At 37.8% G+C, this 23,200-nt stretch overlaps 1 protein-coding gene across 1 annotated transcript in view; it reads left to right on the forward strand.

The window, feature by feature from the left end:
- Positions 1-23,200, forward strand: part of COL9A1 (collagen type IX alpha 1 chain) — a 104,666-nt gene that overhangs the window by 34,230 nt on the left and 47,236 nt on the right. Inside the window, exons 13-24 of the mRNA XM_072142181.1 lie at positions 4,921-4,944; positions 5,487-5,540; positions 10,704-10,757; positions 11,616-11,648; positions 11,739-11,795; positions 14,377-14,430; positions 15,782-15,835; positions 15,928-15,981; positions 19,494-19,547; positions 20,098-20,151; positions 20,534-20,587; positions 21,880-21,933. Of these exons, the coding sequence (XP_071998282.1) occupies positions 4,921-4,944; positions 5,487-5,540; positions 10,704-10,757; positions 11,616-11,648; positions 11,739-11,795; positions 14,377-14,430; positions 15,782-15,835; positions 15,928-15,981; positions 19,494-19,547; positions 20,098-20,151; positions 20,534-20,587; positions 21,880-21,933 (600 nt within the window). The remainder of the gene's footprint in view (positions 1-4,920; positions 4,945-5,486; positions 5,541-10,703; positions 10,758-11,615; positions 11,649-11,738; positions 11,796-14,376; positions 14,431-15,781; positions 15,836-15,927; positions 15,982-19,493; positions 19,548-20,097; positions 20,152-20,533; positions 20,588-21,879; positions 21,934-23,200) is intronic.

The raw sequence follows: 23,200 nt of genomic DNA on the forward strand, positions 1-23,200 counted from the left end.
TTGCATTACATTGGGACATTTTTTAATAATCCATCACAGATGTTCATAAATGTGAACAAATGCATACTACAGGTCTTTACACAAAAAAATCATAAGACGCTTGGAAGGCAATGATGGAAAATGTTTTCTTTTCCCAAAAGGCTTTACTTATGCCAATGTGGGTCATTTAAAAAGAAAAACCATATAAAATTGGTATCACTGTGTGTATTGACCCAGAGAGAAAGATTTGTATGTTATTTAGGTTCCACAATAAATTCAGAATCTTTTTATTAAAAAAGAAACAATGACAGATTTGCATTCTTTTTTAAATATACTGCACAGAAAGGATGAATAAAAGTTAAACATTACAACATATAAAACTTCAAATTGTGCTACTAAAAACTACATTTTGTCCCCAAAAAACAAGACCCCATGTAGCTATGGTGACCGGAAAATAAGAAAGTTATAGCTTGTAGATGGTGTCATCAAAATAGCTTGGCATTTACATGGAAAATAGGTGCGGAGATAAGGGGTTAAACATCACCCAGTAATGTTTTCTTTTTTTCTTAGTTTGATTTAATCACCACTCTTATTTGGTCCTTGCTTGTCTAAAAATATCTTTAGATATTTCAGCGGTTATAATTAATATGTAAAATGTTTTTCATCATTGTTTCTCTGGTAACAAACCTTTGTGGCCATTGGAATCTATTATTGTTTAATTCTTTGTAAATACTGTAGTATTTTCATATACCTGTTCAATTTATTTACATATCAACTCTAAATAATCATCAGAAAAATATATTTTTCTACTAAACCTTCTTCATATAATTAACTAAACACACATTTGCAGACAACACATGGCTGAGCTAAGTGCAATACTTTTTAATGGATCAGTCCCCACGGAATGAACTGTGTGACCGATCTGTCAAAAAGTAGACCATATCCTAGTCAGAACCTTTTGTCAAGGATCACTTATAGACTATAGTTAACAAAGATTTTTTGAAAAAGTATAATCAGACTGATGCAAATGGAGTGCAAAAAAAGGACTTTAATGTCCGTCTATCACTGCTGATTTTGCAACGTATGTGTGCAGATACCCTGGAAGTCACAATATAGGAAAAACAGGGGTACCGCAAAAGTTGTACGGTGGTGCTCTTTTTGGGTTCTCAGCCCAAGTATCAAAAGTAAAAAACATAGCACACACCTGTTAAAATCTTTTGAATTCTTCTTTTCTTTTTTAAATTCAAATTCTATATCATATGCATCTGTAACGCATAATAAATACATTTTGAAATAGAGAAAACAGATCACATTGTACTTAGGCACGTTTCAGTCGTCCCGACCTTTAACAAGCTAGATCTGTATTGTGTCTGAATAGAAGAGGTAGCATGATGAAGTAAAGACCATGCTGCTACCATGCTACCTCTTCTATTCAGACTCAATAGAGATCTAGCTTTATAATGGTTCGGGACGACTGAAACGTCACAAAGTACAATGTGATCTGTTTTCTATATTACTGAAGTTTTTATTATGCGGTGCAGAAGTAAATGATACAGCATTTGAATTTACAGTCACAGACATGGCAAGAAGTTTTTTCTTCTATCCCTTATTGCTCATTTCTTTTAAATGCTTACATATTGCACTGAGATGCTTGTATTGGACAGAGCATAATAACCGTCATAGTCCTCTGTCTTTGTCAGTATTCTGTTTGACAGATTTTTATACTTGACTCAAAGGCCATTGTGAGGTATCCAGTCAACCTTAACAACCATTGACACCTTATAGTAGCTTCAGGCAGTGTGCCATAGGGAGTTCTTTTGCTGCCTAAGATGCAATGGAAGCTATTAAGTAAAGCATCTAAGAGGGAAATAGCTAAATGTTCTGATCCCAGATATTGCAGTGAGAACCCATCTGTATGTGGTAGTCAGATCTTGCTCCTGGTTTCATGGGCATGGCTGTTTTGCAATGCTAACCTGCCAATACAGCTGTATGCAGACAGATGATATTTATCCTTACCATGACATACAGTTATGCAATAGCCCACAAAGAGGTTTTTGGTAAATCATGTTTATCCTTGGAAAACCCTTCTAATACTATGGTGAAAAATCCTTTTTTTAACATAAAAGCTTAATATCATGAAAAAAAAACCTTTCTCAATTGATCTGATAAGTTAAGGAGAAGGAAACACCTACATTTCCATTTAGAAGATGATTTGCTGTTCCACTTCAGTCTGTTTTAATTTGCTAAATCCTTCTTAATTGGATAAAGGTAGAAATTTTAGTGTCTGCTTTAGACAAAAGCTGATCAGCTATGTCTCATAATTTAATTTTGCTTCAGTTTTAACTTTAAATGAAAATGAAATGTAGTGTGAATGTCAAGGTATATATAAAGCTGATGAGAACTATACATTATATTAACAAATGAACTATGTGTTGGTTCAGTAATTCCTTAAAAATAATACAATAAGATAACTTATTAAACATGTGCTATTATTAAACATAGACTCTTATTAGCTAGTCCTGAAGTATGGAGTTCCCTCCTGATTGTATAGACAACCTTAATGGGGTATTCTCATGTGGGCATTCACATTAAATTCAGTTCACCTGGCATATAGATACATTTCTTCAATTGGATATTAGTAAAAAAAAATTGACCTGTGTAAATATAATTGCCCATAAATTTAGCCATGTTGTCCATTAGAAATTAGATTATTGTTCTTGGATATGACCACCACTGCTGGAGTGATTGCTCAAAAAAGCAAATTTGCATACAAAATGGCCAAAAGATACTCCATGACTCATAGCCGTCATGTGGTAATGAACGCTGAGTGCAGGTGGTTTTGTGGTCATATCCAGGGACAGCTATCTTGTTTGCGAGGGACAACATGGTCACATTTATGGGACTTTATCTTCACACATATTTATCTTCACACATATTTTTAGTAACATGCAATGCATATGTTCCAGTATATGTTCCAGTATATTTCAAATGTTCCACAGAAATGTAATGCACATGTCCTTAGAAATAACAACTGGTAGTAAAGTGTTGCATATAGTCTATATTGGAGGCCACTCATTGCATATACAGTACATTTGCTACTACCAATAAAGGGGTTTCTGTTGCTTGCAAAACGATTCACATTGCTTACAAATTATTAAAAAAATGTAACATACAGTACCTATGTCTTCTCAATCTTTAGCCATCCCTACATGCTGCCGGGAGAGCATACATCCATGTGAAGGCTTAATGATAGCACTGGCATCTTGTCAGAAGTGATCTATTCCTAGTTGTTTAAGTTCTGTGATGTTGGGATAGAATATAACATTTATTTGTAAAGAACAGCCATACATATTGATAAACCATAACCATAACACCCCTGGTGCAGTTAGGAGGAAAATTTAATAACAAACTTAACCCCTTAACAACTTTAACCCCTTATGTGACTTAATAGTACGTCAGATGTCAGTTGTGGGTGTATGGAGAGGGCTCACGGGCTGACAAAAAACAAAAAAGGGCCTCAGTGTTAAGGGGTTAAACTTCACTTCACTAGTGGTTGCAACACTTAATGGTTACATTACAAGGCACGAAAAATTTTGCAATTAAAGTCACATATGGGTGAAAATCCTCGAATCTACATTCCCAAAAGGAAAAAAGGCTTGACACAGTCTATGGAAGTCATAGAGCATAGCAGTCACAGTTTGAGATGGGCACAATGGGCACATAACCAATGTAATGGCTGCAGTTTCTGACAAAGTACTGGTTACAGTTTCCAGTAGGCACACAGTGTAATGGTTACCTTCTTTGGGAGGTATAAAGATGAATCGCTGCAGTATGAATAAGCCCCATTGTGTTGACACATCCTCAGTTTCTAGTCTGAGAAATCCACATCTGTCTTAAAAAAACAGATTACAAAAATGCATATTTGTAATTTCAATTATTAGTATTTCCAAAAAAATCGTTATAGGGTCAAAGGTGTTACAGTAGTCAGCACACAATAATGATAAGTGACGGACACAGTATTTCTGTATACAGCACTGCCATCACAGTCCTCACCTTACAGCATGAACATCTGGTCAAGTAGACAACATTCAGGTGCCCTTTATATATGTTTCATCCTTGTGAAGGTAAATCTATGTGAATTAGTGCTAGATTCTAGGCTGTATCCATGCTGAATATTTTTTATTTAGTAGGCACAGCCTGGCAACTAGTGGTAATTCATGTACATATACTACTGCAGTGCTTCACATGGCAGACATGTAACACTGTGGGCTTCAGCCTGTGATGTTCGTAGTGATGTGTAGGGAGACCTAACACATTTTTGATATAGGATCTAGCCTTTATAAGTTATAACCCTGCCCGAAAGTTTATGTGTTAGATCCCTTACATGCTTGATTCAGAGGCACATGTTTTACTTTTGTGTTCTACATTACTCTCCTAATATATGTGACTGTTCTAATCAACTTTGGAGAGTGCTGTGTAGTTCCTTCAGTTTTGAATGCGCTTTTCATCTTGATCATGTACATCTTACATCAGATTAATGTTTTTTTTTCTTTTGCACCTGATGGTCTGTACATGCTGCACTGCTCAGTCCACAACTACCACAAGTTTTGTGAAACAGGCCCATTATACAGTAGAGTTACCCTTCGTAAAGAACCCTTGTGGCACCATGTCGCCCACCTGTGATGAGGCACAGTGCCAACAAGGAAACAGTCCTCACTGCATGACTTGGTTTGTCAAGAAAACAACAAAACATGACAACGATATAACATTGAGCAAATAACTTCACTGGTTTGTAACAGAATAAGAAATGCTATTCACCTACCACCTCTAAAGCACAATACACAAGACTATAAATGACTAATAGAACATTTTCCATGGCATTGTCTTCAATTTGTAAAAACATATAGAATGTAATTATGATTTGTGTCCTTTTTTTCGCAGGGTGGAGGAGTTTCAGGGCCACGGGTAAGCACATTGATTCTGAAATATTGTCATGAATTAAGTATTGTATTGCACAAAGTAATTTTGTTTGTAGCTAGAAATACTTTATTAAAACATTGTATATGAATAGAAATCCTGCTGCCTCTTGTACATTTAGCTGCCTGTCTATACATCATCAACGCTCTGTTGCTGTATTCATGTAGATGATAATGTATGTGATTTTCTGCTGCATGGTATTATGCCAGAATGAGTTCTATTCATAGTTCAAGCATAGTAATAACCTGTCATGTAGCACAAGGTATACTATTCCTCAGTTTTAAACAAAGATTTTAGCTGACTGCGATTCATAGCGCAATCCTTTTGTTAATGAAAATTAGACACTAACCATTTTTTGGAGCTTTTTAAAAATATTTTAATGTAAATATAAAAGCAACAAATTTATTTCTGCACAAAACATAGGAAAACTGACTAACTCTTTTTTTTATTTGCTCCACTAAGAGGAGTGAAAGTAGAGGTTATATATGCTCAGTTACCAACATCATGTAATTTTCTAATTCTCATTACAGGGCGCACCTGGTCCTTCTGGGCTTCCAGGAGAGTTGGGTCGGGCAGGTCCAGTGGTAAGAATCTCTAGACATATATATGATGAAAATGATAGAAAATATATTTTCTGAAATGTTTTACTCAGAGCATTGACAGCTTTGTTTTCAGTCATGCTGGCATTTTTCTCCATGCACTCCGCTCAGCTCACTTCAATAGCAAAAATTACATCAAAACAACATGCTGCCTCCATTAGCATCTTTCTGTTAAAAACTAATCTCATATATAAAGTTGAGTCTATGTATGTGTGTGTGTATGTATGTATGTATGTATGTGTGTGTGTGTGTATGTATGTATGTATGTGTGTGTGTATGTATGTATGTCCGCTAAAGGAATCTGAACTGTCACATTTATAATCACCAAATATTGCACAGCCACTCTCTGTGACTCAGGAAACATCATAGACTAGGTTTTAGCCGAAATTTTCACCCTGTGCTATACAATATCTACTTATAAACCACAATTCAAAATCCAAGACAGGGAAGCAGCACTCCGTGAAAACTAGTGTTTTATTTCACCAGTGAGAAAAGTACAACGTTTCAGCTATCTCAATGTAGCCATTTTCAACTTTTCTCACTGGTGAAATAAAACACTAGTTTTCACAGAGTGCTGCTTCCCTGTCTTGGATTTTGGATTGTGGACCTTGGGATCGTGAGTTGGACCCCTAGAAGCCTGCACCCACACGGATTTGAATCCGATTTTCACAGTGCTGCTCTACTCTTGTGTTGTACTTATAAACCACCATATATAGGAGCTATTTTCTGCTGCCTGCTGTGGCAGTTAGAAGCTGAGCTGTGATTAGTTGCTGTTCTGCCACAAGTCATTAATATTAGCTCCGAGCTTTGATTGGTTACTATAGGCATTGAGTATAAGACACTTATGTGTGAGGTAAGATAGTATAGGGATACAGAAAAAGGGGGAGATTTATCAGAAATGTCTGAGGTTAAACTGTTCCAGTTGCCCATGGAGCCAATCAGAGAACAGCTGTAATCTGCTGTGGGAAAATGAGAGTCAGAGACAAAGACAGAGACAGTGACAGAGAAAACTGGAGTCAGAGACAGAGATAGTAATACACAGACAGAGGCACAGTCAGAGGCAGAGATAGTCAGAGGCAGAGACAGTTGGAGACAATCAAAGACAGGCAGAGATAGTCAGATACAGACAGAGATAGAGACAGATAGAGACAGTCAGAGAGAGAGAGAGAGAGAGAGTCAGAGACAACCAGAGACAGTCAGAGATAGAGACAGTAAGAGAAAATCAAAGTCAGAGACAGTCAGAGATAGAGACAGTAAGAGAAAACCAAAGTCAGATACAGACAGAGATAGTCAGAGACAGACATAGACAGTCAGAGACAGAGACAGTCAGAGAAATCAGAGATAGTCAGAAACAGTCAGAGACAGTCAGAGACAGACAGAGAAAAGCAAAGTCAGAGACAGTCAGACAGACACAGTTAGAGACACTGAGAGACATAAACGGTCAGAGACAGTCAAAGACAGAGACAGTCAGATTCAGAGAGCTGAAAACGACAGACATGATCAGAGACAGTCAGAGACAAGTAAACACAGAGAGAGAATGTCACATACACTTAGAAACAGAAATGGTCACTGAGACAGTCAGAAACAGCCAGAGACGGTCAGTCAGAGACACAGAGACAGTCAGAGAGGAAGATAGATACATATAAAATATTTTTTGTTAACCCATACCTAGAGTAGTTATTTACTATCCTGTGCAATGTCAGCACAACTAGTATATAAATAAAGGGAACCTGTCAGGGCAATTTGGGACACTAACCTTTATGGACTGGTTGTTTAGTGTCCCAAATCGCCCTGTATCAGTTTTCTATGTAGGTGTATAAAAAAAACAAATATTTATACCAACCTAGTTCAGGAACTATCAGCACCTGTGCTTTGCAGCAAGTGGAGCCATTGTGGTGCCATGATCTTCAGTTGTGAGTCCAATGTGCCTCATCGGACACACATCTAAGTGTTTATCAATGTTTTGTTTTTTTTTAATTGCACCCACGGATTGCTGTCACACAGATCGATTTGGACCTTTAACCACAGGTTTGTATGGACTTGTAGTTGGTTTGGAGCCTCAAATGGACCAATCAAGATGTATGTCAACAAAATTGATCCATAAGGCTATAACTACATTGCGGTTTTTCAGTAACAGATCACACAAAGCGAAAGCTTGTAATGGTCAACTACATAATTTGCATCTAATAGAATGGAATATTGTTGCACTGCAACCCACAAGTTGACTGCAACATCTCAGTCATCACAAATCCAAATCTTCTGGATTTCTGTTAATTTTCAAAGTTTCTCTCTGTGCTTATCCCTAATGAATCTTTGTGAACTTCATTGGTAGCTAGGCCACGACTGCTACAACTAAAGATTTTAGGGTACCTGTCACCATGGACCTCATTTTAACTAAAGACAGGTTACATTACATCTGCATTGCATTACATCTGCATTGCAAAGCTGCCTTTGTCAATTCTCTGAGCATGATTGAGTAGAAAGGAGGGATTGAGAGCTGAGGAGTGTGGAACTTGGAGGCTGGATTGAGCCGAGACAAGACAAGTATTTATTTTTGAAATGCATCCAAACCATAGCCCCCCACCCCTCCGGGACTCAGCACAGGATTCTGGCAGGGAGCCAGGTGAGTTAAAATACACAATATATTGAAATAAAACTGCTCAGAGAATGGACAAAGGCATTTTTACAATGCAGGTGTAATGAGCATTTGCAATCTGTCTTTCGTGAAAATGAAGTCCCTGGAGACAGGTTTCCTTTAAAGATTATATACAATATTGTAAAACAAAATATAATATATTAAAGTTGTAATATAGCTACTATATTTATGCTCTTTTTGTCTCATTCAACCCAACCTCAGAAGATAAGACAGAGGTTATGTTTTGCATTCTTCATTATCTTGGGTCACTGAATTAAACACCCAGGAAACATTCACTTCAAATTTTATTGGTTGGCACCATTAAAAAAATTTAAAGGCTGCATAAAATCCTGCAATAAAAAGTAACTTTTTGGTAAACTCAGGTAGAGTTTACATTTGTTTATTACTTACTGTCCCTTTCTTCTCAGTGGTAAGCTTATCTCTATGCACATCTCTTTAACAAGAGTGTTCAATCACGGCTCAGCTACAAATACTGTAGCCATGGGAGTAATTGTTGGAAAATAAAAGATGGAGCTGATGCACTTGTTAATGAAGTGGTCTGCTTGGAAAATATAACCTATTGACATTACAAGCACAACCTGAATGCCCACAAAGGTTATTTTCAATGCGGCATTGAGCTATTGATTAAATTGTTCAATATAAACTGAGACTAAACAAGGCTGAGAACATCAATGTGTCTAGAAAGACTGACTATTTTGCAAGCAGGCAGCATTTCAGATTGCAACTTTCCCTAACGGACGCTGGAAAACACAAGAAAAATCACAGAATTGCAAATTGACAAGTACTGGCATTGTTGAATAGAGTCTCCTCTGCTGCTGTTGGCCATTCAGTGCTGAATTATATTCCATTCACAATTAAAGGTTGTCTGAGAATTCAAAATTCTTTTTGAAACACAAACAAATTTTGTAATAAATCCAAATCTTGACAGATCTCTTTCATTCAGTAAGGGATAATGGAGGGCTGTAAATTGCACAGAAAAGTGCAGAAGTTTGTATTAATCTGTTCATGTTGGACTTGAAGTACTGTAAGTTTTCATTTCTTCATTGTTCAAAACTTCTTATATTTAAGGGGTATTCCCATTTCAGCAAATAAAAGTTATTATTTGTATGATGAATAGTTATGCAGTTATCCACTATACTTTCTGTATCAATCTCTGCTTGCTGTCATTCTATAGGAAGCTTCTATGTTTACTTATTGTGGATAGAAATCAGTCCCTGGTCATGTGATGTCACACAAGTGCACGGCTCATTTCATCACAGAGAGTAATCATAGCTGTGTGTTATATGATCATGGATAGATTCTTATCCACTATAAGAAAGCATAGAAAATCTAGAAAACCATGAGGAATTTATACAGAAAGTAAAATTGTAATTGTAATGTAATTGGAAAACTGCTTCACTTTTCATTATACAATAATATTTATTTTCTGAAATGAGAAAAACAACCTTTGAAGAATATCTACCATCAGATTCACTAGTCCTACTGGCCGGCTTAGAGGTTGTGGATCCTCTTAACCACTGCGGACAATGACACAAGCCACTACCTGGGAGTCTGAGTGGCACCCGGTTTACATCAGAGCCTGCTGCAAAGCGGGTTAGACTTGCTGCAGCGTGGTATGCCAAGGTCGTTCCACAGGTGTGACTTGTCCGCAGTGGCAGCCAAGGTCGAGGTACAGAAACGGCAGGCAATCTCGTAATTGGGGGCAGGCAGGGGGTCAGGACGGGCAGCACAGGATCGGAGTTGGAGACGTAGCAACAGGTCAGGGCGGGCAGCAAAGGAGCGAAGTCAGAAATGGAACCAGGGTCACAACGGGAATTCACATAGCACAAGGCATAGACACAGCTTTCTCTAAGGCTCTACACCCGAAGATCCAGCAAGGGTAACAGGAAGAGGCAGGGTTATATAGTTTACCATAGAAAGGCCAGCGCCAATTAGTGGCGCGGTGGTCCTCTAAATATGCAGAAGCCAGTGCGTGCACCCTAGGGGTCGGGAACACGCGCACACAACCGTGGAGGATGGAGCAGCAGCAACCAGAACCGGACAGGATGGAGCAGGAGCCCGGACCCGTAAGTTGGGCGTGGGTGAGAGGCACGGGTGAGCGGGACCACCCATGGCACCAACCGATATGGGTCGCAGGTCCACCCGTGACAGCTACAAGTCTACACTGGAACTGGAAGAGTGATGAGGAGTGAAGAAATTATAAGCTGAGGGGCTCAGAGGTGTTAAGAGTCGGAGCACCTCAAACTGATTAGCATCATTTTTACAACTCTATATCAGTGAAATTGTAGTGCACAGGGTTATAATAAAAGTGTGTAATTTCTAATATATAGAAACATAAACTTGTATTTTTACAAATAGGAATAAGCCTGCAGATGATAAACCTAATCCTTGCAGATGAGATTTTATTTATTTTACATTAATTCCCTGATACAGTTTAAGGAATGGTTCACATGTAATTTAATAAAGCGATAATTAATCTTTGTCTCATTTAGGGAGATGTCGGTGGAAGAGGACTTCCAGGACCACCAGGACCACCAGGACCACCAGTATGTTTTCATTTAAAAAAATACAACTCCAATGGGAGTTTTATCATTATGATGTATAGCCTTTATTTGTACATGGTTACATTACACAAAGTTATATAGGAAATGTTTAGCTTGCACTTTTCTATGAAATGGATGGGTAACAACTACTCCCTTTATACCACAGCCATAAGTCCATGGCAAGGAGGAGTTGAATGGGTGTGGTGATTGAGCATTCATAATGCTGTTTCATTAAATCTTAGACAGCTAAGTCTAATGATTGGCTCTCTTCATCATGCTCATAGGTTGGGAAGTAACCTATAAGGACACATTACTATTAAAAGCCACCTCTGCATCATGTTATAGACCTTAAATCGAGTAATAAGACACATGCAAGACTGATGCTTTATTTAATTTCTCCCGGCCATGTTCATGCCACTGGGGCCCGTGTTTTAAAACAGTTAGACCAAATAAAAATTTTTAGTGGTTACATTCCAGTAGAGGAACTACAAAAGAACATTGATTATCTTGAACTAGATGTTTCTACACTTGTGTAAAATAAATTATGAATCATACCCTGGAAGTCTTAAAACAGCATAAATAACATAAACATGAGGGAGCCACCTCACAAAGTAATTTATGTTCTACATTATGTCAATATAATTATTCCACCGCTTTTTCTATATAAATGGACACGGTTTTGATATCTTATCTGGTGGTGGAAGAGAAAAAGTTTTCAGAGCTTTAATAATATGACTGGACAAGAAACATTGAGAGAATTTTATTTTCTACAGAATTGCAATTACAATTGATTTCCTTGTGTTTTCTCATGTGATGTGTTTCTGACTGACTACAGAAAATGCCTATTTTTGTTTTCAACAGGGGACAGTTGCTCTGCCTGAAGGAGAGCCCCTGGTGAGCTCTGCGTGAAAAACATTAACAGTTGTAGCCATGTTCTCCTCTCTTTCAATTTGTTATTTATCAAAACTGTGATTTTATTTTCAGTGCCCTAATGCATGCCCACCAGGCCGTCCAGGATATCCAGGTTTGGCTGGAATGAAGGTAAAGTAATGTCCTGGAATAGTTTCTTCAATTTTTAAAGTTACAAATTAAAAGACTTTTGAGAATGAATATGAAGCCAGAAAGATAATTTGTTCCTAGCTGTAGAAAGGTACAGATGTTTGCCCTGACTCACATTTGATTAAAGTCTTTCACATATAACCAATTCAGTAAAATATTGTAACCAACAATTTAAAACACTGCTACTTTCCCATGTACTTGTTTTAGAATTCTGGTTCCATTTGCTCCAAAATGGCTTTGTACCATTTTTGACAATTTTCCAATGAGTACAACAAAGGGGACTGAGCCTCTGAAAAGATGGTGAGGCCTCAAGGCAAAAAGTCATTGAGCAAAAAAAAATGAAGTTTCTGCTCCAAAATGGGGTGCAATAAACTAGAATAAACTAAGTACAACTTGACAGTGTTAAACTATGTCAGTTTACTGTCCCAGCATCAGAAACAGTGATACATCCGGTACAGCAGAAGACTGGTTTAGCCATATTCTGCACTGGTCTAATGTGTAAAACTTTGATAAATCTCCCCCACATACGGGGAGATTTATCATGCCCCTCTGGCACCACCTCATACATAAAAGCTTAGTTCTCTTGATGTATTTGGGAGGGCAGCTGCACAGTGTATATTTATATACCAGGTCCTACCTGCCATAGAAATATGCAGCATCCTGCTAACTTTCACTTGTGTCCTTCTGGTGGAACTGACATAAGGGAGATATTAATCCCAATGCCTTAGGAGTCACCAGGCATTGCGATTATTTCAGGACATTATTTCAGGACATTTATAATAGTGTTCTGGTGTAAAAGCACTGATAATGTTCCTCATAGACACATTTAGAATAGGCATTGTGAGACAGTATCAAGAAAACTTGTGGTTTCAAAGTGCCACTCTTGTGACTTGGGTATCTGAACAGTTTAAAATGTATCAAAAATAACTTAGTGCAAATACTCAGGGTTGAACTACAGCTACATGAAAATATGAAATGCACACTATTAGGCCATGCTAAAACAGTGAAATGTATTTATTTTTTTAAAATGCACTGAAAACACATCAGGCACAAAAGCATTATTAATGATGGTAAGAACACAGATGTGTTTTGATTTGAGTTTTTTCCATTGTGTTTGCAGTGTGTTTTAGTGTCCAGTGCAAACACATAGTGAGCGCTGCATAAGCTTGTGTTCACAAGATTTGACTGATATGCATTTTGAGACATTTTTCAAGGGTTTCCAGAATAACCCTTCCCTGAACACAGATCTGTCTAGACCTAAAGGCTTGCATCCAGTAAATAAAAAGCAAGTGTTTTTTTTTAACTTGGAAAAACATGTTACTTCTTACCGAAAACAAATGTTTAGGTTTAAAACAAATCTAATTGAAATATGTTTCAACCCACAATTCAATCATATCTCGTGTACAAGGTCAAACATAAAGCAGGGCCTTTTATTAAAGGACATTTGTGCCTCCCCAACCCCCCCCTCATATTCTGGCCCCTCTCATGCTGGAGCCAGAGGCTGTGGGGTCACTTGTGCATACATGGATATACCGGTAGGAAAAAAAAGTGAAGCGTATCTGGTCAAATAAAATTCATTTACATAATAGGAGGAATTGACGGAACAAATTATTTAATACTCTGTAAAGGGTAAAGATAAATATATTAACATTTAAACTCCCAGTCAGATTTCAAGCTTACATATAAAAACATGGGGCTCATTTAATAGATATGTGACAATATATGACTCATTGTGCTTTTTTTTTTTCACTTGTTTGGTTTATTATAGGGGGTGACATATCAGGCATGTCAGTCTGTTGGTTTTTAGCACCTTTTTATTTTTAAAGTCACACAAAAAGTTGCAAAATCTTTTCCTACGCATGCTCACTAATGGAGTTTGTGTGCATTTGTTTTACTGTGATTTGTAGCAAAGTTAAAACTTTTTTTTATCTGTACACATCCTGATTCTAACGATATCAGGTGCAAAACTGTGCTAGGCAAGTGCAAAAGTCGCAAATTTTGGCGCAAATATGCATATGTTCCAAAAGAAGCTGCAAATATAAAAGGCACAAAGAGAAAAGACTAAAATAAATGACCACATTGTCTATAGAGAAGATACATTTCTTAAAGCTGAAGCATGAGTCCATGAAGGCAGAAAGCCGTATCAATGTGTGATCTATGCTATTAAAGTAAAACTGGTTTCTGCATTGGATATTTAGAAACTGATAAATGTAGCCTGGCTGTGTTTCGTACAGAGATAGTTTTCTTTCTATTTTTTTCATGAAATAAGCCATGAAATAACTAAAATCTGCTGAGAAATGGAAACATTTTAATATGTTTAAATTAAGCTGTTTAATATATTATTAATATATTCTTATATAGTTTTGATATAAAAATTAACGGTAAAACCTTTTTCTAACCTTGGGACTTTCTTATTTTTCATTTTCCTGTGGTCACAACAAAATTACTAGATCTGAAAAGGGAAGAGCTTGATGACATGAAAGCAACATGTATAACCATTAAAAATTTCGTTTTCATTTAACCTCTATACTAATTTTTGGGTGTATTATGTTTCAAATCTTAGGGCCATAAAGGTGTTAAGGGAGAAGCTGGTGAACCTGGAAAACAAGGTCATAAGGTAATTATTCATTTTAAGTTGGATGACTATATTGAGTTTAAGATTTTGGATCCAGCAAATAAGTAGAAAATTGTGTGATTTTTAATGGTGAAATAAAATAACAGAATAATTTTCTGGGATTATATCTCAAAGACTTATTGTAGTACACTGTATGGGGTTAGCACTCTCCCATACAAGGCAAGTGTCTGCTATATTATACAGCACCCTCCATTAACATCTTTGATCAGTTCTTGAACAGATAGTCTCACATGCATTCCTGTGAACTTTTGAATTCTCAAATATTTTATGGTGAGGAAATTTGAATAGATCTTTGTTTTTTCCCACAGTGGGACAGGGAGAGGCAAGGGCTGCTGGGTGGGACCTGTGGGTACTAGTGGGCAGTGTGGCAGCTGGGAGAGCACTGTGGCAGCTTGGTGGCCACTGGGTGCCCTGTGGCTACTCAGGGAGCACTGTGGCTGCTGGAGAGGCACTGGGAGCCCTGTGGCTGCTGGGGGCACAGTGGGGGTACTGTGTGGGTACTGTGGCTATTGGGGGGCACTGTTTGGTCACTGTGGCTTCTGAGAGGAGACTGTGGCTACTGGGCCACTGTGGATGCTGCGGTGTGGCACTCTGACTATTGGTTGCTGTGGGTACACATACAGGCCATGCAAGTGTCTCAAGTTATTGTTACTGCCTGCTGCCTCAACGATCACTCCAGCAGCCTCTGAATAAAAAGGAATCCAAAGTTTGCCCATTTCCCAAAATGGTATAAATGAAACAACAGCTGGTTCCGCAAAAAATAACATATTACCCAGCCCTACACACCTATGAAAATATATGGTTGCCTAAGTATGAACATAAAGATATTGGGGCATATTTACCATACGCTGGCGCTGCATGTTTGCAGCGGGATACATCAAGAGGCTTCCGCCTCTTGATGTATCGGGGCAGCCAGCCGCGTAGCGTTTATCGACGCCAGGCAGGGCCTGGCATAGAAAAAAGCGCATATGTGAAAAGTCGCCGGCAGCAGCGAGTGCGCCGGCGTGGGGACAGTAACACCCTGTGCAGGCCCACTCGCAGTCGGCCATGCCCTCTGCAAGGCCGGTCGCTCCCCCCCTTCACGCCGCTTTGTAAAAAAGTTGGAGAAAATGGTGCTATTTCATGGTGCTTTTTATTTTATTAGCAACGATAAATGATGATAGCACAACACCACAACACAATGCTATCTATTGCTAATCTATTTCTCTACATGTGGTATTCCCTACACACTATAGAAATATGTGAAGGGTGCCCTATTCTACTAGTTTCTACACTTTAACTTTGTTTTATTCTTTGAATCACTCTAATCTTGTGTATTATTATTTAATTTTAGGGGGAAGAAGGTGAACAAGGCGTGATTGGTGAAATTGGTGCCCAAGGACCTCCAGTAATGCTCTTTTATTTGCATTTTTTCTAAGTAAGACATCTAAATACATGTACAATTGATATTATTAATATGTATATTTATTTGTCTTTTAGGGACCTCAAGGCTTAAGAGGAATCACTGGCATAGTGGGACCAAAGGGTGGAAAGGTATATTTTTATCTAGGATTTTGATATGGATGACCTATCTTTAGAATAGGTAATCAGCATTCGATTGTGGGTGTCCGGTGCCTACCAGAGCCACCAATCAGCTAGTAAGAGGTGCAGTTTTGGCAAATAGTTTATGTTGCTGGAAATGTATCAGTTTGATACAGTATGATTGGGAATAAACAATCCTTATTGTGAGCTTCCCTACTATTCTCCTACAGTGAGATAAAAGCTACAGTGGATCTCTACTAACACAATGACAGTAGGTGAATTAAATAACATATTAGGAGCTAAATCTTAGGGTGCTGTTTGTGAATGGTGGGTGCTATGGAAAATAATTCCAGCTATGCTTTAATCTGTGGAGTTTCAGGTTTCAGGTGTAAGTAGTAAAAGTCTAAATGAATTAAATAATGCATTTATTTTTAATGCAGAAATCTAAACTTGTATGTTGGTTTAAGTTAAATAAGAATAATCGCAAAATGACCCAGTTATCTTTGTAAAATAAATGCCTTGGGAATCACCAAAGCTCCTGCAATTCTAATGTTTGGGAATGGGAAATAAGATGGAAAACAAAAGAGAATACATTGATAGTGAGCCCTAAAGCTAAACCTACTCAGCTGTGCCTATCCTGCCCTAGACGGTACCCATCGGGTCGATGTTCCCTTCCTGTAAGAACATCAAGACAAACACAACAAACACAGAAGAATGTTTTTTCAAATTTGGGTCAAAACCAAGAGGACAGAGCAGTACAGGATAAAGAGACAAATGGATGGTCAGAAGACATGGGTCAAAAAGTAAAAAAATTCGGAAGTCCAGAAAATTCTTTCAAGCTCCGAAGAAGATTTATAGCAAGTACTTGGCAGTGAGCAGAAAATTCTCTTATGAGATATCACAGTCCTGGTACAAAGGCAGATTAAACAAGTTCCCTACATCCAGACAAACCGGAATGCTAATGCAAACCAGTGGAGGAGGCATCTGCTCATCACAGCTCTACAGTTTACAGCCCAGAACAAAGTCAACAGGAAAGTAGAGTAGAGGTCTTGATACAGAGGCAATCAGTGACTGCTATGTGGCCCTCTAGAGTCTAGATATGTGGCCCTCTAGAGCTGTGATATGTGGACTACGAATTGCACAGCATCACCGGTAAAAGGGAAGCATGTGATTTCTGAGATGAGGGCAGTTTTTTAAAATTTTATTTTACCTGAACAATCTTTAAAGGTAATCTACTATCAAAATCAAGCAGGTCTCTGGAGGGGAGTGCTACCAGAGCCCCCTCATGCTCTAGCTTCACAGACTGTTACACTGTGTCACCCTCCCCCTGCACCTCCTCCATGATCTGCTTTCTTTAATCATACAGTGGGAGGGGAAAGTGTAAGGCCCCTTCCACACTAGCGTTGCATTTCACGTCAGGGTGCAATGCGTGAAAAACTGACGTTTTTGGCTGCGTTTTTGTTCCATTTGTCCTTGGAGTAATTAGCGTTTTTGCGTTTTTCACGCGCGCGTTGTTCGCGTTTCTTTGCGTTTTCGGTGCGTTTTTCACACGCGTTTTTTTAAGTCAATTGGACTTTTTCAAAGGGACCATGGTTCGGGAATATTTTTTACATTTTTTATTTAATTGAAAAAGAATGTCTTCAGATAAGTTAGCAGATGTATGCAAACATCTACAATCTTTTCTTCACTATTCCGCGCGTATGTTATCTCCCGACAAGTTAGCAGATGTGAAGAACAGTGAAGAATAGAATAAAAACAGTGAACACAGTGAACACAGTGAACACAGGATCATTTAAGAGAAAAACACAGTGCAGAACACAGTGCAGAATAGATTAAAGATATTCGGCACATCTGCTTACTTGTTACAATATATATGTGTGAAGAACACATTGCAGATGTATTTAAACATCTGCAATTTGTTCTTCACACACATATATATTGTTCTTCACATGCTATTTTGGGCGCACCGTTCCGCGCGTATCTCCCGACAAGTCAGCAGATGTGCCGAACATCTGTAATCTATTCTGCACTGTGTTCTGCACTGTGTTTTTATCTTAAATGATCCTGTGTTCACTGTGTTCACTGTTTTTATTCTATTCTTCACTGTTCTTCACTGTGTTTTTTAAATTAAATGCGCGATCGCGAGCAGGGGAATTATTCATGTCACCTAGCAACCCATACATTTAAAACGCATTGCACTCGCATTGCACTTGCAATGCTTGCGAGTGCAATGCATTTTTGATGCGTCTCCATAGACTTGAATGGGGTGGGAAAAAGGTGCGTGAAACGCAAAAGTAGAGCATGCTGCGATTTTGACGCGCGTCAAAACAAACGCAAGCACGCGCGTGCAAAACAACGCAGATGAGGAAAGACCCATTGGAAACAATGGGACAGAGTGCAATGCAAGTTCTGCGCGTCAAAAGCGCGCGCAAAACTCGCGCGTGAAAAACGCTAGTGTGGAAGGGGCCTAAGAGCCTGGAGGGGCTCTGGTAATACCTAATTTTAAACATTGATTCAATAAGGAAGAAAGCCATGAATAACAACAATAAGAAGATTACTGAGTTAGTGCCCTTGGTTTATCCATGATTGAGTTTGATGGTAGATTTCCTCAATCACCAGAGCATTGGGATAGGTTGTGTAAGTGCTCTGAACTAATTTGTTCCATGGAGCTATATGTGGTTAAGCTGAAGGTTGAAGGCTAAGGTGGACACTATTAAAAGTGGGATATATTCCTGTGACAGGCTTCTGTGTTTCTTTTCATTTATTCAATGGAAGGGCACACATTTACTGGCTTTAATACATAAACCGTGCATGTATGGCATCTCCTTCAAGCTTGGTTAGTCAACATCTCTCTATATCTCTAGAGAAAAATATAAGAAAACGTTCAGATTTCGGATAATGATATTGTTTTAGCAGATTTCCTGTGCTTTATTTTTCTCTGTCAGTCTGAATATGTAGCTATATTTTTCTCTGTAATTGCTTTTTTGTTGTATTTCTCACATGCAAGCAAGTAAGGAGCAGTGGATATATGCACTTGTTTCTTTCTCATTTCCCAAATATACGCATGAAGAACACATTATACATGAACATTTCAATGGGATATTCTGTATGTGTGAAAAACTTTTTACAATTAGTTTGGCCAAAAACATAAAAAAGGTAACAGGAGGCGATAACTAAAGAATAAATAACCTTATAGTAAATAATTGTGTAAACCTGTATCTCATTCCCTATAATTTATGAAATGTTATCTCACAATACTTTGTACATTATATGACAATGGCTTTGTGCTGCTTGAAGGTTATAGTATAATGAGCAACTTGAAGGGGTGCAGAGGGCATGTTGCATCTACGCCCTGGAGATTTAGGGTACCAATAAAACATCTAATCCCTATAGAAAGATACCAGGACTATAAACAACACATTATAGTATGGGAGGTTGGTACAAATTTTGCATTGAGACCCAGCAGCAATATGTTAAGTTATAGTTTATTACCGTAAGTTTGATATTACTTTTCTCTTTTTTAGGGCGGTCGTGGAACAGATGGAGAGCCTGGTCCTCGAGGCGTTGCTGGTGCCCCTGTGAGTTCTCCCGTCTATTAGATGATTGCAAAGACTGTGAATATTTATAGTTTACGTACCTGATTTACCATACTTTTTGGACTATTAGACATCTTGTTCTTTAAATCTGTGAGACAAGAATGTCCTACTTCAAAGATCTTTGGGGATTCAGTCATGGTCAGGGGGCACTGTTACATTTTGGTGTTATGGCTGAGATTCTTTTCTTTTATGCTTCTAATCCATCAAGTGTGTCCTATAGTCCATAAAATATAGTATATTGCTGTTGAAGAACTTTTTGGAGTCTTTTCTTAGAAACACACGTAAATGATTAAATACTTAAGTTACAATATACATGTAAATAGTTTTAATAATTCATAAAGGTCAGATTAATGTATTCAACATTATAAAATAATAACATTGGTTTCATTTTAACTTCTTATTTTTAATATATTACGTTATTAAAAAACATCCTATATTTTAATATCATAAAGGTAAAGTGCCATCATACACTTTCATATTTAGCATGTTGGTTAACATGCAATCTGTATCTAAGCTTCTCTTTTCTCTCTAGGGTGACGTAGGTCAGAGAGGTTCATTGGGAGAAGCTGGACCAAAAGGTGAAAGGGTAAGCATATTATCACTATATGTATCTCTTATAATACAGCTGAAACTAAAACTTTTGCAGATTTATCCAACAAACATTTCATCCACCCCCCGGCACATACAGCTGACTGACCTGGGGAATACTGCTTCCATTTCCATTGTAGTAGCTTGACAGGGAAATAATAGTATTGCATTGTAGCTAGTCATGTGAATGGCTGACCTTATATACCTGGTTTGCACAAGTCTGCCATAAAAGGCTCCCTCAGAATGGTCTTGTTTTCTGGTTAATTGAAGAAGGGAGGTTTACAGTAGAGAACATCCAAAATGCCATAACAAAACACCTTAATATATTTAAAAAAGTGTTTCAGTCATTTTTTCTAATATCTCTTAATATAATCCTGCAGGGACCTGTTGGACCAAGAGGTATCACTGGAATGCCAGGATCAAAGGGGGAATCGGTATGTGCTTCATGGTTTTACATTAAAATACAGTACATGGTGGAAATTGTTTGTAAACCTGTCATTGTTTTAGTTGTTCCAACCACTCCTGTTGCTAAAAAGTTAATAAAATGAAGCATACATTTTCTATAGACATCAGCAACAGAGTAGATCACACTTAGTTTCTTTGAAGATGGAACTATCATAGAATATCATGATCCCTACCAATATTTTCATTTAATATTTTACCAGCTAGCGGTTATTAGTGAAACAATGAGCACTTAAAACTCAAGTTTTCATGGTATCCAAAAAGCCTTTGTTAGAAATTGTGCACAAGAGGTCTTAAGGAAGTCATTGAGCTTTTGTGGAATAGCAGCCTCCCTTAGCAGATCAATGCAGTTGTGTGTCCTTCATGATCTTATATTTTATCATTGATCACTGTGGGGAGTAGCTTTATGGTCACCCTCCCCCTTCAGCTACAGATTTCCTGCTTATTAGACGATCCATGTTTCCATCTTTCTCAACTTATCTGGCTGCCCCCTCCTTTACTCAAATAACATTCCATTTGAGGTCTCCCCTGAATAAAGCAATTTATATCTTAATATATGCATCTTAAGGTGAGTATCAGCTGAATAATAGAGGAAATACAAAGAGTCGGCTGCTGCTAAAAACAAAGTTTCTAACTGTTTTATTTACATCAGTACAGTCAGTGCTTTTCTATAATGCACTTGATGACAGCTCAGATGTAGAGATAATGCCTCCAGAGAACTGGTAGAAAAACAAAACTATATAATGATAAAAATAGTTTTACTTATTATTTACTTATAAATAAACACTATACTATTTATTTATGAGGCGTTTTCTAATGTTTTTGAGAAATGATTTAAGACTGAAACCTTAAAGGGAAATGGTAATATGGAAATGCTATCAAAACTGGTTGCAGTACGTTATAGAGCAGCAGAGGCCAAGCAGATTCATATTTAAATTGTCATCAGAAGCCCTTTTTTGGCTTCCCCAAGTCCCCTGGGAGTGGCCAGTGAAGAGTCGTTTACCCCCACACCCTCGGGAAACTGCTCTGTCATTCAATTTTCCAAAAAACTTCCCATGTTCCCCATATTTCTTCACTCCTAAAAGGCACTGTACTGCTTGGTTAAACTATTTCCTTTTCCTTTGGATCTTATGTACTAGTGTGAACCCACTCAGGGAATGAGACGAGTAATTCATAACTCAAGTTTCTTAAATTGAATACACATGACTGCTTATACAGTAGTCTAGGAAATTACCTGTGCTCTAAGAACTTGTGTTTCCACTAGGGATTGCCAGGAGTTGATGGCCGCGATGGAATCCCAGGAATGCCAGGATCAAAGGTAATGATGAACAATGAACACTCAGTATGGTTTTACTGGCGTATGAATAAAGCCTTCATCTGTCCACCTTCTTGCCTATGGTAATGGTATTGAGATCCACTAGAAGAAGATAATCTGTGCACAGTTTGTTAAATTACATGTTTGTTTTTTCACACATTACAGAAACAAAAAGCAAAAATGATATGGATATTGTTTGATAATTTACAGTGACACGAAGGGAATTCATTGAGTGGCACTTATCCTCTGAGCACCTCGTTGCAGTCAGTGATAATAATGCTGTCATATATCAAGTACACAGCATTAATGTCATGAAACACATGACTTATTTAATATCCCATTCTATAATGCTTATGCCAAATGAAATGAGTGTTATAAAGTGTGGAACGTTTGATGCGGATTTCTAAAACTGACAAGGTTAATGACAGCTTCGAAGTGTCACTAGTCTATGAATAGAACTTGATTGATCCTTCCCATTATTATACCATTAGAACCTATTCTGGCATTACGAACTGATGATAATGACTTAAAAGAGGTATAAAACACTTTGATACAATGATCTTACAGGCCAATAACCAATATGATACCTAACACCATTAGCATAATTAAATGTGCATGTTTTGCATTGATTCATGTTAATGAGCTCTTAATTATTCAGATATAATTTGCACATTTATAAATATGGTGGTGCAAACCCTAAACACCATATCCTGCAAACTGTCACTTGTTTAGGTGCTTGTAAACTCAAACCATCATAGGTCAATTAATCTCAATGTTGTACAAGCGTGAGTAATTTGCCTTGTGTTATACAAAGAACAGAAAGTCCAGAGCAGCACAGTGGCCTTATAAGAATGGTTGTTACGCCACGTGGTTTGTGGCAACAATAGTAGTATAGTAATGTAGATTCCAGCACAATTCATTGACAGTATTCAAATTTACAAAACTGATGAAGATCTATGACTTCTACAAACAAACCCATCTACCCCTATTTGAGATTATCAATTCTGACCATTTATTACACAACCAAACTGTTCTCCAAAATCCCTTAGCAAAACCTCTTGTCAATACCCCACATTTATTCAAAACTGATGCACGTTCTTCATTAATCTTGGGCCCCCTGCACTTATTTGGAATTCTGCACCATTTTTTGGTGCATTTTGTTCATGCTGCAGAACTGTGGTGCAGACTGAATTGTGGCGCTTGTCAGTAATAAATGTGTTGCAGACTAAGCACTACCGCGCCCCTTTAGGTGCACATTTTTTCTGACTTG

This window comes from Engystomops pustulosus, chromosome 3 (genome assembly GCF_040894005.1).
Source record: "Engystomops pustulosus chromosome 3, aEngPut4.maternal, whole genome shotgun sequence".
Lineage (NCBI taxonomy): Eukaryota > Metazoa > Chordata > Amphibia > Anura > Leptodactylidae > Engystomops > Engystomops pustulosus.